Source organism: Euphorbia lathyris, chromosome 3 (genome assembly GCF_963576675.1).
Source record: "Euphorbia lathyris chromosome 3, ddEupLath1.1, whole genome shotgun sequence".
Taxonomy (NCBI): Eukaryota; Viridiplantae; Streptophyta; class Magnoliopsida; order Malpighiales; family Euphorbiaceae; genus Euphorbia; species Euphorbia lathyris.
This window is the reverse complement of record NC_088912.1, coordinates 93235205-93251673: the sequence shown is the minus strand read 5'-3', so window position 1 is coordinate 93251673 and position 16469 is coordinate 93235205. Positions and strand designations below refer to the sequence as shown.

Here is a 16469-nt window from a genome sequence, read left to right as displayed (position 1 = left end):
AGAGTATGCATTTCTTAGAGTAGACAATGCTTATCCTGTTTTGAACAACTATAAAAACGTGCAAAGTTCAGTGGCCAGGTGTAAATTACCCCATGAGATCTGTTGCAGTCCAGTCACCAAAATCCATCCCACTGTCAGAATCTATCCCTAGGGGTGGTTTCAGACGGCCCTCCGCTCACTACGGTCATGACATGATATAAAGCAGAATTTCGCTCAATATATTAATAAAAGTAAAATCTTATTACCAAAAAAAATCTTGATATATACATAAACTTAGATCAAACACAGAGTTGGAACTTCTCTTTTTGAAGCAAGAGGAAAATATCAATGAACAAGATAGAAATATTCAGAATAGTGCTTCTAACACGAAATTATAATTTACAAAGACAATCTGCTTAACACGATTTTCATTTTTGTTGCATTTATATTATATATAATCATGTAGATCACATGTTATTTTGACCGAACAACCTGTTTTGATACTCCTAAATCATAATAGAGTTAGTTATACACACAAGAAGCGAAGATCAAAGAAGTAGAATTCATTTATTTCATCGTATGCATCATCCAGCATCCTCAATTGGTAAAGGTACCAAAGAACCACATCAACCTTCTGATCTTCTCATTGCAGCAAAAAAAAAAAAAAAAAAAAAGGATTTACATGGAAACAGAGCTCCTTAATCCTTATATATATGGGATGATTTTAAGAATTTTATGAGCCTGAAGAATTCAAATGAAAAGGAACAGATAACAGGTTAAAGAGAGAGCATATATGTTTTGAGGTAAGAATTAAGATATGTACCTCACATTCTCTGTGATTCCAGTCAAGTGGTTTTCAATGCCAAATCTCCTTTTTCCTCAGTTTGTAGTAAAATAACTGCAGTATAAAAAGTAAAACAAGGAAAAACAATAATCTAGAAACAGAAATTAGTCCAGAGTTCATGGAATCAATTGCATCCATGGTCTTCCAACTATCGAAAATGAAATAAAAATGCCATAAATACTGGGATAAAAGGGTGCCAGCGCACCCCTGCCTATCACGAACCACCCTTGTCCATCTTTCCATCTTCATCTGCAGGATGGACAAGAAACTCATCTCTGTTAAATTTTGGTTTCACCTATGGTTCTTATGTTCGGAAACCAGCAAATACAGCAGAAGATGTCATGTGGAATTTTTATTTTGTATTTTCACATGGCACTATTTTGATGGTAAAAAATATTTTTGTTTTCCATGTGGTGAGATTTTGATGACATGTCATTCACATGGTATCTCCAGCCAGCCAACGTGTTTGTTGGTTGTTAAACAAAAGGACCATGGTGAAACTAAAGTTAAACGGCCATGACTTTCAAGTAAAAGATTTAAGATTTGTGGCATTTCTATTGTATGTCACAGTTGGAGGACCATGGATGTAATTAACCCGAGTTTCAATTTCAGAAAAAAACTTTTACCATTGTTCTGAATCAGGCAGGCATAGGTCAATAAAGGGAAATTATACTTCTCAATGATCATTAAACAACTTGACTCCTGATTCCCTATCCTCACATTTCCTTATATAAGGAACAAGAGAACCAACATCTATTTTGTTCTCCGACTTGCAATCATATCTGGATGGATAATGAAAACAAGGCTCCATTGACATGGCTTGTTTACAAGCTTGGTACATTCCATTCTCCGGCTGCTGCAAAATCCAGGGTTTCAACCCTCCAAGACCTTGAGCAACATAGCCAAAAGTCGACCAAGGACTAGTCACCAACACATCGCACAAACTTAGGAGATATATTTCAGCCCATGCCTTCATATTGTGCATGTTATCTCCCCGGTGCTGATAACCTTCATGACTCGGTTGGTAAACCGAAACGACTTCCCCTGTCACAGTTGGTTTATCCAAATACATATTGCTTAAATTGTTGTAGAACTCAGAACGTAAAGATGTAACTACAATAGCTTTTGATGATTTTCGACTCTTAGAATTTGAAGCCGCAGTGTCTACTTCTGGTATAAGTTTTGCCTTCAAAGTACATGCTAATACTTTATCCATAGTAATTTGTAACATTTTGGCATTAGCACGAAATACTCTTATTTGGAGGCCAATCTTTTCATCAGCCTTGACTAAGTATGCATCGTAGAACTTCGTGATTAACTGTTCCCATACCTGATTCGAAGGACTGAAAAGATATCTACCTAAGTGATGGAAAACAGTTTCTTTGTTAAGGAACATTCTGCTTACTTCTTTCTGGAAAGATGGCATCAAGAAGAACGACGGAGCAAAATATTGTTCCGATGAGAGAACTAACCAAGGGACTTTTCGGAGAAAAGCTTGTCCCTGATCACAGAAAAAGAATTTCTTATCGAGGTAATCACGTTTTTTAAGAGCAAGATGTAGAAACAATGGTGTTGGTGCTGACTCAATCAATTTGTTTATCCTATCTTTATCTTGTATGCCTTCAGAAGTATGACTATACTTCATTTCAGATTTATGGAGTTGGTTCCGAAGGGGAAAGTCCCTAGGCAGTAACCAAGATGTACTTGGAAACGGTTCACAAAACAGATTAGCCATGTCTGTCCCATTGTAAACGAGCAAGACACGATTCGTGAGGATTGCATAAAGGAATGATGAAACTATGCTAATCATTCTGTTTCCCAAACCATTCACAGGCCTCCATATGACATATTTACATACGGTTGGGATGCTTGTGTGGCTCTCTGTGAGTCCCTTTAAGGTTTTGTTATAGGATTCGGTATTGGGTCCACAACGTGCATGAAGCTTTTCATAATTGCGTAGTTTCGCAAGGAGAAAGGGAGATGGCTTATGGGGTGAAATTCTACGATAGCGGACAGAATGATACCTGCTTAAGCAGGAACTTTCATCAAATCCAAAAGGGATTAGTCCATCAAGCAATAAATTATCAGCAGTTCTGGTAGATTGAAAGGAACCTGATTTTTCACCATTTGAATGAGACGAAGTTGCATTAAGCAGATCGTCATTGCGCATGAGGGTGGGCTCAAAGAACTCATCTTTTGAAACTGCGAATTTGGGGAAAAACAAGAATTAGCTATAAAGAAATGAAAATTCAAATATGCTTGCACTTCTGATCTGATAAATCCAATATATTTTCATAAACTCAACATTGATTTATTATAAGTTAAAATGAAAATGCATTTCCAGCACCATGTCCTCCAATGAATAAGGGAGCTATAGTTCTTTTAAAGCTGGCAGGCTTATATTCTGTACCAAAAAGATAGATTAATACCTGAAAAGTGGGTAAATTGTAATGGGAATAGACAATGTGAGTGATTGTGCATTTAACATAAATAAAACATAATTAAGAGTCGAGCTATAATTAACCGGGAAACTGACACATTTGTGGTTAATTACCAAAGAATTTCTTCATTTAGGGTGGATTTCAAACTATTTCAGTGTATGTATTAGTTTTGGCTCGCCCAGCTGGTCAAGAAGGCAAACAAGGGAGTTGTGGGGATTTTCCACACAAGCGGACTGATATCGGTCCAGGTGTCACACAAGCAGATTGAAACCGGTCCGCCTGTGTGACAAGCAAACTGATAGGAAATTTCTTCCCTTGTCCTCCTTCCTAACCAGCAGAGGCGAGCCAAAATCACTACATATACAGAAATAGTTTGAAATCCACCCTAAATCAAGAAATTGTTCCATAATTAACCACAAATGTGTCAATTTCCCTAATTAAGCAATGGTATCATCTCACCCACACCTAATGCTGCAGTAGCATTTTGAGCTTCGTCTACCCCAAGGAAAAATAAACTTGGATCGAACTTTGAGTTTCCAGACATCATTGAGAAAATAAGTAACACTGGCAAAGCTATGAAAAATGTGACCATGATTGATGTGAATCCTTTGGATGCAAATCTCAATCTTTCTTTGGTCACTTCAACGACTTCCATGATTTTATCAGCACCTACCTGTAATCCTGAAAAGCTTGAGTATGTATATGTAGGTGGGGGCTAACGATTTCTGACACGACGCAATTATCATTTTTCTTGCATTTATATCATATATATCACATGGAATATAAATAATATAACACGATTTTGACACGTTTACCCGAATTGTCACCTCCAGCTATATGCATTTATGTGTATTGGCCTATTGAGGTATACTGTTGCGAGGTAAGCTCAAAACCAAACAAAGAAAAGAAGAGAAGAGTAAAATTGCCCATAATATATTATCAGAAGCAACTAGCCAGCATTTAACACAGAGTACAGAGACTTAACCTTTCCCCATGGAGAACCAAGGCTTTACTTGGATGGAATCAAGACTTAAACCTTTAATTAACACTTTAATCAGAAGCATAAGCTACATAATCAACTATTCCTAAGCGAAATATGATCAGTTTCCAGTTCCAGTATGATCCGAATTCAATTTCTAAGTTCAAGGAATGAAGAGAGAACATACCCAAACAGTGAAAATCCATAAAAAATGATGAGAACTTTAACTGATTATGATGCAACAAATTAACAACGCAATCGGATTCATTACTGTCATAAAACAATAATAATTAAAAGAAAAGTAATTAACAGTTCAAAATAGAACAAACTCACATGCCTTGAAAGAATGTCTGAATCGCCTAGCTTCTCTTTGCGATTATGGATCCTACCATATTCGGCCTCTTCCGAAATACCATTTCCACGATGGTAAAGTCCGATCCGCAGGTCTACTTTTGAATAATTTCACAAACAGGTCTCGCTGATGGCGAGAAGTTAACGAATTAATACCTGCAATTTCACAGCAGAGCCATAGACGAGCTTCTGAGTAGTCATAAATGACTAGATAATTGGCCCCAAGGCTCAGAGTTTACTTCCCGGATCCTAACCCAATTAAAGGTCAAATGGTTCGTAAATAGTAGGCGTTCAAAAAGATTCTAGAAATACAAAAAAAAAATCAAATCTGACTTGAACTGAAAATAAAATTAACCCAAATCTATCTATACTGTATATAATTACGGAAGCAGATAAAAATGAGAAGAAGTGTTTTAGAGGCATTTTTGATGAGTTGTCAACGTAGTAAAAAATCAGATTAAAAATATTTAATTATTAATTAAAAATAAATATTTAATTAATTAAAAATAACAAATTTATATTTATAATATATTAAATAATTACCAGCCTATTAATTAAAATAATAAAATAAAGCAAGAGTTACGGGAAGATGAAAAAACACAAAGCAAAGGAAATCCAAAAGTCACAAATAAACTTCTATATAAAGCATGATAGATAGTATTCCACCATTATATTCATTGATCACGATAGATAGTATTATATTTCTGAAGGTAAATATTCGATTTTTTTCATATGTTGTAGTTATTTTGTTTCTCAATTATGTTGTTGTTTTATTTTTATTAAACAATAGTTGTTATAGTTTCATCTTTCAGATTCATTTCTGTTGTTACTCAGGTTCTATACCTCTCGCTATCTTATCCATGTTTTCTTTTTTATTTGTCTTTTTTTTCCAAACTGATAGCTTCAATTGAAGAAATCCGACAGAAATAGAAGATGCATGAACAACTAAAACCGGAAAACACAAAAGTGTCAAAAATTACAAGAAATTATTATGTTTCTCAAGGTAATTATTCGATCTTTTTTCATATGTTGTAGTTATTTTTGTTCTCAATTGTGTTATTGTTTTCTTTTTATTAAACAATAGTTATTATAGTTTCATTTTTCAGAGATGAAATTTCATTTCTGTCGTTACCCAGGTTCCATACCTCTTGCTACCTTATCCATGTTTTCTTTTTTATTTGTCTTTTTTTCTCAAAATGACTAAAATAAAGATTTTGTAAATTTGTATTCTTTTTTAGTATATGTTGCTAGGTGTTATCGTTTCGATTGCTAACTCTTAACTAAAATTTAGATTTTCGGCTTTATATGAACTCAATTTTTGTCTTTCTTAATTGTGCTGTTGTTTTATTTTTATTAAACAATTGTTGTTATAGTTTCATCTTTCAGAGATGAAATTCCATTTCTGTCGTTATCCAGATTCCATACCTCTCGCTACCTTATCCATGTTTTCTTTTTTATTTATTTATTTTTCAAAATGACTAAAATAAAGATTTTATATATTTGCATTCTTTTTTAGTATATGTTCCTAGGTGTTATCGTTTTGATTGTTAACTCTAACTAAAATTTAGACTTTCGGCTTTTTATGAACTCGATTTTTAGTTTTAATTGAAGTTAGATTAATTTTTCTAATTCGGAACATGTTGAAATTCACTCAATTTTTTAGTTTGAGTTTAGCTAATTGATATGGATTGTATTTTTTATTTTTATGCATTTTAGTACAAATAGATATAAAGTTTCACACGATAGATGTTCATTGAAGTTTGAGACATATTAAATAAAATATTAAAGAGATATTGGAATATTATACTTACAATGAAGTTTATTTCAATATAAATTATGTTATATTATTATTATTATTATCAAGAAGTTATTTTTTCCCAATTTTCTAGACAATGAGATTGTAAGCGTCTAATACGCTTGATAAGATGTTTATTCTTGAAGAATGTGGATTATGCTAGATACGAATTCAAAATCAAGGTAAATAAAAATAAATTTTGATGCTCAAAATCCTAAAAATGTACATTAATTATGGATATTGAGATAATTGCTTTTGCAACATTGGCTTATATAATTTTTAACTATTATATTATGGTTCGTACAAAATTGTTAGTATTTCAAGAGTTTTTAACAGATGAAAATGAAATATGATCATAGGACAAATTATTGAAAAATATTAATTAAGAAAATATTATTATTTAAATCTCTTCAAATTCTCAAATGTTGAGCATAATGATTCTAATTAATATAATTAATTTCACATATTAATTATAAAACTTTTTTTTTTGTACTGAGTGGTTACAATTGCGATTTAATTCTATTTAACTAAAATTAATTTATGGACTTAATACTTCATTAAGAAAAAATAAAATATTTAATTAATGGGCAAAAAATATTTTCACTCTCCTCTTTATACGCTTATGTCTCGATATTCTCTCTTATTTAAAAAAAAAAACCCGAGAGGAAGATGGTTCTCTCCTAATTATCTTTTTCGTCCCTTCATTTTTTTTTTCAATTCTTTTCTTACTTACAAAATTCAATAATATATAATTATTAGAAAATATTAATGAAGTCAAATAAGTGATATCTGCGAGTATGGCTGATACTCTATATAGTGAAAGAATGAAGAACAAATTGATCGAATGTCTTGATGAGATATTACGAGATGAAAATAAGAGAAATCGTCATCTTAAACTGATTCAATTAGATATATTGGGTTATTGTAGCAGAATGAATAATTGAATTCGAATACTTGGTGATCATGAAATTCCATCAACCAAAATAATTATCATCAAGATGAATTTGTGACTAATTCTTACGATTTTTTTTTTATATGTAACATATTGAATTGATAAAGTTTCTTAATATGCAACATTAGAAAAATATTGATTGTAATAGTTTATAGAATAATATATTGATGTTGCTTCCATTTTAACATAGATTGTAATTTTTTTGTATCGTAGATATAATATTTAATTTTAATTGTAGTTTAATTCAATTTTTATTTAACCTATATTGTAATTCTTTTGTATCGTAAGTATAATATTTAATTTTAATTATAGTTTAATTCAATTTTTGGTTTTTTTATTATATTCTAATATATTTCTTAATTAATCTGCTATTTTATTATTATTGTTTCACAGAATATTTGGAATATGAAAATGTATTAAAATTCATAAAAAGTACAAATCATTGAATTTTGTAAAAATAAATAAATCATTCATCTTTAGTTAAAATTCTAAAAAAAAAGTAGTCAATTATTATATTCTAATATATTTCTTAATTAATCTCCTATTTTATTATTATTGTTTTATAGAATTCCAATTATAAGAAAATATGAAAATATATTAAAATTACTAAAAAGTATAAATCATTGAATTTTGTAAAAATAAATAAATCATTCACCTTTAGTTAAAATTCTATAAAAAACATTAATCAATTATTTTCATAATTAATTTGAATTATCAATAAAAAATATATATTAATTTCAAATATACATAATATACAAATTTCTCATAGCATGATATAAAATTACTTAAAATAAACATGTCAATTTATTTATTTATCTAAATTATATAAAAGTTTTGTATCCCATGCACGGGTTTTCGACTAGTTGATTTCTAATTTTAAAAATAATAGTTAATAGTTACGATTTTAGTATTTTAAATATTGCGGTTGACCGAGTGTCAATTAAATATTAAAATATATAAATACATTTTTATATATATATAATTATATATTATCTAATTAAAGTTTTATGTTAAAACTAAAAATCTAATTTAATCAATTTGAAATCCTTAACCACTTAACTAACCTCAATTGATAATATTATTTTAGTCTTACTAAGCCAAACCAGCCATATTTTATCAATCTATTTGCTCAATTTCTGAATAAATAATTAACTTATCACCTTTAACTTCGCTTATAATAATAAAATAAATTTTAAATAGGACTATTATTGTTTTTTTTCTCTAAAAGATGGGACGCGAAGGCAGTCCGGACATCCCAACTAGGTTGGCACCTCCGGCATAACCAATAACCCGGATATTATTAAATAAAAGAAAAAGAATAAAGAATACAAAAGTGCAAAGAGTCAAACAAAAGGAAAGAAACAAAAGAGAAAACCAAAAATAAAGTTACATAAGGCGGATATGTGCAACATTGCACAGATCATTAAAAGTAAATGCATGGCAAAAGTCAGGGGCAGTATCCCACCAGTGAAAATCATCCGCCAGTTGCCCATATCCTGCAAGCCTGTCAGCCACTTGATTACCCTCTCTGTAGATGTGAGTAACCGTCCATTCCATGTCATTAAGCCTGGATAGGCATTTCAGCCAGCCTCTTCTAATTTTCCATGGGACTTCTGGTACCTTTTTTCTAAGCATGTTCACTGCATAACTGGAGTCTGACTCAATCCAAAGACGCCTCCAGTTCCTGTCCGACACCTCCTTCACAGCATGGATGATTGCCTGCAATTCCGCCTCATGAGCTTGAGAGTTCTGTATAGGAAATGCATAGCATCCATGGACGAAACCTCTGTAATTTCGAAACACACCTCCTGCCCCGGCCTTACCATCACTACCTGCTGCGCCGTCCGTGTTTACCTTGGCCCATCCACGTGGAGGAGCAACCCATCTCACCTCAATGAAATCCGGTTCAGGTGGTGGTCGAATCCGAGCAGTGTTCAACTGACCGAACTCATCCATGAAGTGCAGCAGACGTGTTTTCAAAATTTGGATTGAGGGGAGCTCGGCTTCAAAAATAGCCCGGTTACGAGTCGTCCAGATGAACCAGCAGCAGGTGACTATTGAGAACCACCATCTCCTTCTCCTACTTCGCCTAACACGGATTTCACATAAGTCATTAAAGAAGCCAGCAAAATCGATTGAGTCGCTGCCACAAACTTCATTTAGATCAAACACTATTTTCCACAACTCCTTTGAAACCTTACAGGTAATGAACAGGTGGCCAATACTCTCACCCTCTGATTTGCATAGCTCACACCTTTGAGCAAGGTTAATGCCTTGTGTCTGAATCAATGTCTGAACTGCAATCCTTCCATGAATAATCCTCCAGCAAACCGCCGCCCTACTAGAAGGGATGAAGGCGTTCCATATCAGTTTGTGCCATCGCACTGCAGTTCCGTGCCATCTCTCAGCATAAAAGTCTTTCACTGTCAGCTTCCCTGAAGGAGCAGGCGTCCAGATACAGCAATCGCGATCCTCCAAAGGCTCGGCGCCGCGGACTGCTTCCTGAACTGTACTCGGAAAAAATCCAGGTTATCCCAACTCCCATTAACTCTCAGCTCGTGCAGGGGTCTGAACATGGTCGCTTGATCCTTCCGAGGAATGCTAATTTGATCTGCGATCACAGGGACTATCCACCTGTCAGTCCAAAAGTTTAGATTTGATCCCTCTCCGAACCACCAAACCGTCTCTGCTCTGATACTGTCATAAAGGCCCTTCATCGAGGTCCAAATAGAGGAACTAGAGATAAACCGTTTCGGCAAGCCAGAAGGATCAAGGAAGCGCTTGCATAACAGGGAAGCAATAAAACTCCTACCTTGAAGGATTTCCCAGCATATTTTTGCGATCAACGCCAGATTAAAAGTTCTGAATTCTTTGATTCCCAGACCTCCATACTCAAGCTTCTGACAGCAGATTTTCCATGGCATAGTAATTAGTTTTCTGCTGTCCCTATCCCCAGACCAAAGGAAGTTCTGAACCGCCTTGTTAATTTTTGCAATGAGGGTCGCAGGCCATTTATACACTAGGAACGAGTGCACCAAAGCTCCGGTGAGAGAAGCTTTAATTAGTGTAAGTCGACCAGCAAATGAGAGAGATTTACCACGCCAATTACTGAACTTACTGATGAACTTATCAACGAGCGGCTGTAAGAGGCGAGTTCTAGGCATTCCCTGAAAAAGCGGGACCCCGAGATAGACCAAAGGCAGCGAAGCTAGTTTAATCCCAAGGATGTCAGAAAGCCTAATTTTCCGAGCTGGTGTAATGAGATTTCCAAAGATGACTTGAGATTTATCCCAATTCATAGCCTGACCGGAATTCTCAGCATAAAAGCTGAATAACTCTTTGATGCAGATCATGTTTTTCACAGAGGCACGACACAATATCATTAAATCATCAGCAAATAATAGATGAGAAGGGAAAGCAGAACTTACCGTGTACCGCATAGGATCAAGTTTTCCTTCATTAGCCAATTTGGATATCCATCTTCCAAGGAAGTCTTCAGCGATTCCGAATAGGGTTGAAGAGAGAGGATCCCCTTGTCGAACCCCACAAGAGCATCTAAAAAAGCCTTTAATGCCTCCCTTTAATGCAATAGAGATTCTGGCTGATCTCAGAATTTCAAGGATCCAATTTCTGAATTTTAAGGAGAAGCCAAATGCTTCAAGGACAGCTAGAAGGAAGTTCCAATCTAGAGTGTCAAAGGCCTTCCTGATATCAATCTTCAGGGCCATATTCCCTCCGAAACATTTCTTCTTTAACATGTTTACCCCTTCCGAGGCTGCAGCTATGCAGTGATGGATATTTCTGCCAGCCAAGAAGCCAAATTGGTTGTCAGATATGATTCTGGATTTTTCCGAGGACTATTATTGTTTGATTAAACTGAAAATTAAGTACTTAAAATTAAATATTAAATTTTGAATATTATAAGTTTGGGTTTTTTTTTTTAAGAATTGTTTGGCAATTATTAAGACTAAAACTAAATGTTGAATAAAAAAAATTAGGCATTATTTGATAATTATCTAATCATTTAATTTAATAGTTTAATTACTTGTATATATTAAAAGTGTTTGATAACTTCAACTCTTCAACCACTTAAAGCTCAATTAATTTAAAAATAAATAATTTAATTTAATAGATGAAAATATTTAATTTAAAGTTTTAAGTTCAACATTATCAACTAATAGTTTTATATTCAGCACTTATTTTTAGTATTTATCAAATAGTTGCATCATTTAATACAACACTTATAATATTTAACATTTAAAGTTCAATATTTATTTTTTCGACACTTAACTTTTAGTTTTATCAAATAACACATTAAAATTTTATAGTCAAATTAGTCCAAAATAGACATGTCCACGAGCTAGGGTATCCGTCTGTTCCCCCAGATCCGCGTCCATTTGGTCAGGTTTGGACAATGAAAATTGATTATAGGTCCAGCCCGGTCCAAGCCCGCTAAAGCCCGTCTATTTTTTAGGCGGGCTTGGGATTTATAAAAATAACACGGACCGAACCAACCTGGCCCGTCTATTAATGTTAATTATTAATTTATATATTCATATATTAAATATTTAAAATAAGTATAAATTTAATTTTTTATAATTAAAAATTATGTATATATTTTTAAGTGGATTTATATGGTTTGGGTTTGAGATTTGATTTTAAATCCGAACCCAGCTTAGACCCGAACCTGCCTAAATTAATAGTGAGTTGGCTGGGCTTGGTTTGGACTGAGCATTTTACATAAAAGCTCGATAGACTCGGCCCGAACCCTGTTGGTCCCGTGTAATGTGAGAATTAGTTCCAAGGGGGGCCTAAGGAACTATTTAAAATTTTTCTCCTTTACGGTTGACTTTCTTTTATACTTAAGATTTTTCACTTAGTCGTTTAGCACAGTGATGCTGAGTACAGTCAGAGGCAGCTTTAGTTAATCTGAGACTAAGGCTGCTTCTAACGTTGAGTTAGGAAATAGCTCTGGAGTCAATTCCTGAACTCAGTACTCAAAACACACAACTCAATATATATCAGTTTTAGCGTTTTACTAGCACAGTACAAAGCAAGCAAATAAGGAGTTAAGAGTTAGAAAATGTTATCCTGGTTCGGCCTCCTACCTACGTCCAGTCCCCGGAATCCTTCCGAGTTTTAATCCACTACTGAGCTCTTTCAGGTAGAGCAAAAACCTCTTACAATAGTCAGTGAGTATACAGAGTACTTTCCTCTATATCATATACCCAATACTATTGTACCACTGAGTGCTATAACCGAACAACTCAGTATCTAAATAAATAGAACACTTTAGATGAATTACAATCTAGTTTTTTACACAAAATAAGAGTGAGTGTAAGATTTTTTTGCTTTGCTTTGACACAGAACTTCAGATAGCAATTTGGTCAACGTTTCGACTTGATGAAGATCTGCATCGAATGAAGCAAATGAGAGGCCTATTTATAGTGACATCTAAGGCTCCAGTTATTTCGAAATTCAAAATAACTATTGGAGGAAAACGGCTTGCTGTCGCTTTCACTCGTCTCAGTGTCATCGGCCAATGAGAACGTTGCTTTTTCTTTCTGAATCAGAGGTCAGATGCTTTTGATCAGTAGGCGTCAGATTGTCTCTCTACGCATGGTAAAGTTTTCTAGACAGCTTTCTGCGGCGTCTGAACATTTCCCAAAATGGATTAGCTTTGTCTCCAAGTTGTTCAAGTCAACTACTGACTTGTCTTCTATCCGTTCGACTCAGTAACTTCATCGTGAAGCAGTTAGGAAGGCTTCTGGATCCTTCTTCTTGCTGGACCGAGTTTATCTAGTAGCTTGGATCTATTGACTTGGACTTTGACATTCTCTTGTGGGCTTTTGGGCTTTTGGGTCTTGGTCTTAATGTCTTTTAATACTTGTGAATTAAACACTCAACATTTGAAAAAAACACATTAGTAACAAATAAATCAAAGCATTTAAATTTAATGTGTTGGAATATTTTATCATAGGGATTTAATTCTAATTTGAATAATTTTGTCAAATCAAAATCACTGTGGAAATGTGTTTTAACAAACCCGGCCCAGCCCGACCCATAGACATGCCTAGTCCAAAATCACAATGTGAAATAACTACTAACCATATGCTAACATTGTTATTTTGACCAATTTAATCATAAATACCAAATTGAAAGATTAAATAAAACTAAATACATGCCCCATGATGTCATTAACTTTAGATTTATCTCATTAACCAAACTTATCTAATGTGACCTATTGACTCGTAAACTTATTTAAATTGATCTATTAACCTCGGAATTTCTAAAAATAACCTATTGGTCTCTTGAACATTATTAAAGTGATATATCCTTCAACGTAACCAAATATCCTCCTACGCTACTACAAAGCAATAAAAGATTAATTATGTTATATTAAGCAATTTCAAGAAGCTAACGAGACACATTCAAAATTTAAAAAGCCAATCGGTTTTTTTAGAGCAAATTTAGAGGATATTATGTATATAAACCACTAAACAATACACAAAGTTGATTTTAAAGAAGTCAACAAAAAAATTTACCCTTTGTTCCTCAATTTTCTCATCAAACATAAACTTAAAATTTCATTATATATATAGGATCAATCAAGTAATTAAACTATGGTAGTTCCTCTTAATTTTTTATTTATTTATTAAAGGCCGGTTAACGAGAAAGCACAAAAAAACAGACATCCCAGCTATGCTGGCACCTCTGAAAATCAAGCTAACCCGAACCAATATTATTAAATGAGCAAAAAAAAGTTACAAAGAACTAAATACAAAAGCTCAAACAAAACCATGTCAAGAGAAGCGATAAAAACCACGTCCCTCAAGGTCATGCAAAAAAGTCGAGCAATAAAAATCTGGAATTAAATCCCACCAATATAAACTATCAACCCTACGACCAAAAGAAACAAGAGAATCAGCAACCGCATTTCCTTATAATCGCTATTAATTATACATAATCATTATTAACTAGTTTTAATCCCCAACTCACATCCTCACAATGCCTAACATAGGGACCAAAATCAACATCATCAAGTGTAACATTGTTCTTCATATCATAGCTTGGAGGAATATGGAAGCAAGGCTCCATCGAAATCGCTCTCTGGCAAGGCGGATCCGGCCGAGTATTATCCTTATCAGGAATGAACAGAATCCATGGCTTCAAACCACCAAGTCCTTGAGCCACATACCCAAAAGTAGACCAAGAACTAGTCACAAGAACATCCATCATACTCAAAACATTCATTTCAGCCCATGCTTTTAAATTGTGCATTTTATCCCCAAAATGTTGAATTTCTTCATGACTTGCTTGGAAAACCCCAATTATCTCTCCATTCAATGTTGCTTTCATCCAATACATATGTCTTAAGTTCTCGTAGTAGATCGAATGTAACGAAGCTACGAGAATGGCTTTCGTTGTCCGGTTTTTGGACACGGAATAATAAGCTTCAGGTTTTTGATTGTCTAGTTTCGGTATCAGGTTTTCTTTGTCTGTACATGACAAGATTTGTTGCATTACTAGGTTACTTGGACTTGATTCGGGGTCGAATACACGTATCTGCAGCCCGATTCTCTCATCCGCTCTTGCTAAATACGCGTCGTAGAATCTTGTGATTAGTCCCCATGCTTGATTCGAAGGGTGGAAAAGATACCGGCTGACCTGATGAAAAACGGTGTCTTTGTCAGGAAATAACCTGTCAAGCTTTTTCCTGAAAGATGACATAGTGAAAAGATACGGGACGAAATACTGATCCGATTTCAGGACTAACCAACGGACTTTTCGGAGAAATTCCTGATTCTGATCCAGGTAAAAAAGCTTGTCATGATCATCATATCTGGAAACTAGATAGAGAAACAAAAACGCTCGCGACGGAACATTAGTACTAACATTCCTGTTGTATTTCTTCAACAGGTTTCCGAAACTATGAACATCTCTCATTTCCGAGCTGTTAAACTGATTCCTGAGGGGGAAATGTAGCGGTAGTAACCACGACGAATTCGGGAACGGTTCACAGAAAAGATCAGCCATATCGATTCCATGTTCGACAAGCAGGATCCTGTCGGTAAGTAAGGCGTATAAAAATCCTGAAGCCATGCTCACAATCCTGTTTCCAAGGCCATTAAAAGGTAACCAGACAATGTAATTACAGCTGCTGCCTGTAGAATTATCCGAAATTCGGCTAGAATTGAGTTCCTTCACAGCTTTATTGTAGGATTCGAGTCAGGACCGCAATGTTTATGGCGTTTTTCGTACTTTCGGAGCTTGGAAAGAAGATACGGAGAAGGATTTCGGGGTGAAGTTTTGTGATAAGAATTGTACCTGCTTATGCAAGATTCTTCATCGAATCGTGGAGATAGAAGTCCGCCGAGGAATCTATCTGTCTCGGGTTCAGAAGAACTGTTTTCGGAATCTTGGTGTATGATTGGGATACTGATGGAAATGGTTAAGGCTATGAAACAAAGAATCATTGAAATTGTTGTAATCTTGTTTGAATAAAATCTTGATTTTTCCATTTTCTTTGGAGAAATTTTTTTGGATTAAAATGATAATTATGAATGGTTAATCTTCAATTCCAGTGAGTAATTAGCCTGTAAAGAGAAAATTAATGAGATTGAAGAATTAAACACAATAGTAATTAGAAAAAAATAATAATTAATGAGTTTCCTTCTAAGTTCATATTTTTTCTATCAAATATTTGAAAGGAAAATAACATTTTGAGCCCCTGATTATTCCGATTTTGGTGGATTGAGCTTCTGATTTTTTTTTTTCAATGTATCAAACCCTTGTTATTTATTCCATGTACAAAATAGCATCAATATAGGCTTAACGTTTAAAAAATGTACCAATTTAGGCCTCGATAACGGAACGAGACACGCTATTGATATTACTCTGTTAAGTTCTGTGGAGGGAGAAATCAAAACTTAACGGAGTAATACCAATGAGGTGTCCAATCCGTTATCGAGACCTAAATTGGTACAATTTTTTAAACGTTAGACATATATTTGTGTTATTTTGTACGTGGAGCGTAAATTGATACTTCTCCAAAAACCATAAACCTATTTTAGTACCTTATCCGTTTATTTATTTTTATCACATTAAGCATGTGTTTGCCAAATTAG

The 16469-nt window shown here is 34.1% G+C and overlaps 1 protein-coding gene and 1 pseudogene across 3 annotated transcripts; both read right to left on the bottom strand.

Annotated features, from left to right (window-relative positions):
- Positions 1-274: 274 nt before the first annotated feature.
- On the bottom strand, positions 275-4859 carry LOC136223367 (galactoside 2-alpha-L-fucosyltransferase-like). 3 transcript variants are annotated; one of them, XR_010685925.1, is made up of 6 exons: positions 4577-4859; positions 3730-3933; positions 3171-3227; positions 1450-3025; positions 803-877; positions 275-618 (listed from the first exon to the last, which is right to left on the bottom strand). XR_010685925.1 is itself a non-coding variant. In XM_066011316.1 (4 exons), the coding sequence occupies exons 2-4, from the start codon at positions 3917-3919 to the stop codon at positions 1500-1502; spliced, it is 1773 nt and encodes a 590-aa protein (XP_065867388.1). In that variant the 5' UTR covers positions 3920-3933; positions 4577-4859; the 3' UTR covers positions 629-1499. The 3 variants fall into 3 exon arrangements, 1 of the variants encoding a protein (XP_065867388.1); XR_010685924.1 differs by lacking the exon at positions 275-618 and having other exon boundaries at positions 627-877; XM_066011316.1 differs by lacking the exon at positions 275-618 and having other exon boundaries at positions 629-3025.
- Positions 4860-14298: 9439 nt separating this feature from the next.
- On the bottom strand, positions 14299-15863 carry LOC136221829 (galactoside 2-alpha-L-fucosyltransferase-like; annotated as a pseudogene).
- Positions 15864-16469: the final 606 nt, after the last annotated feature.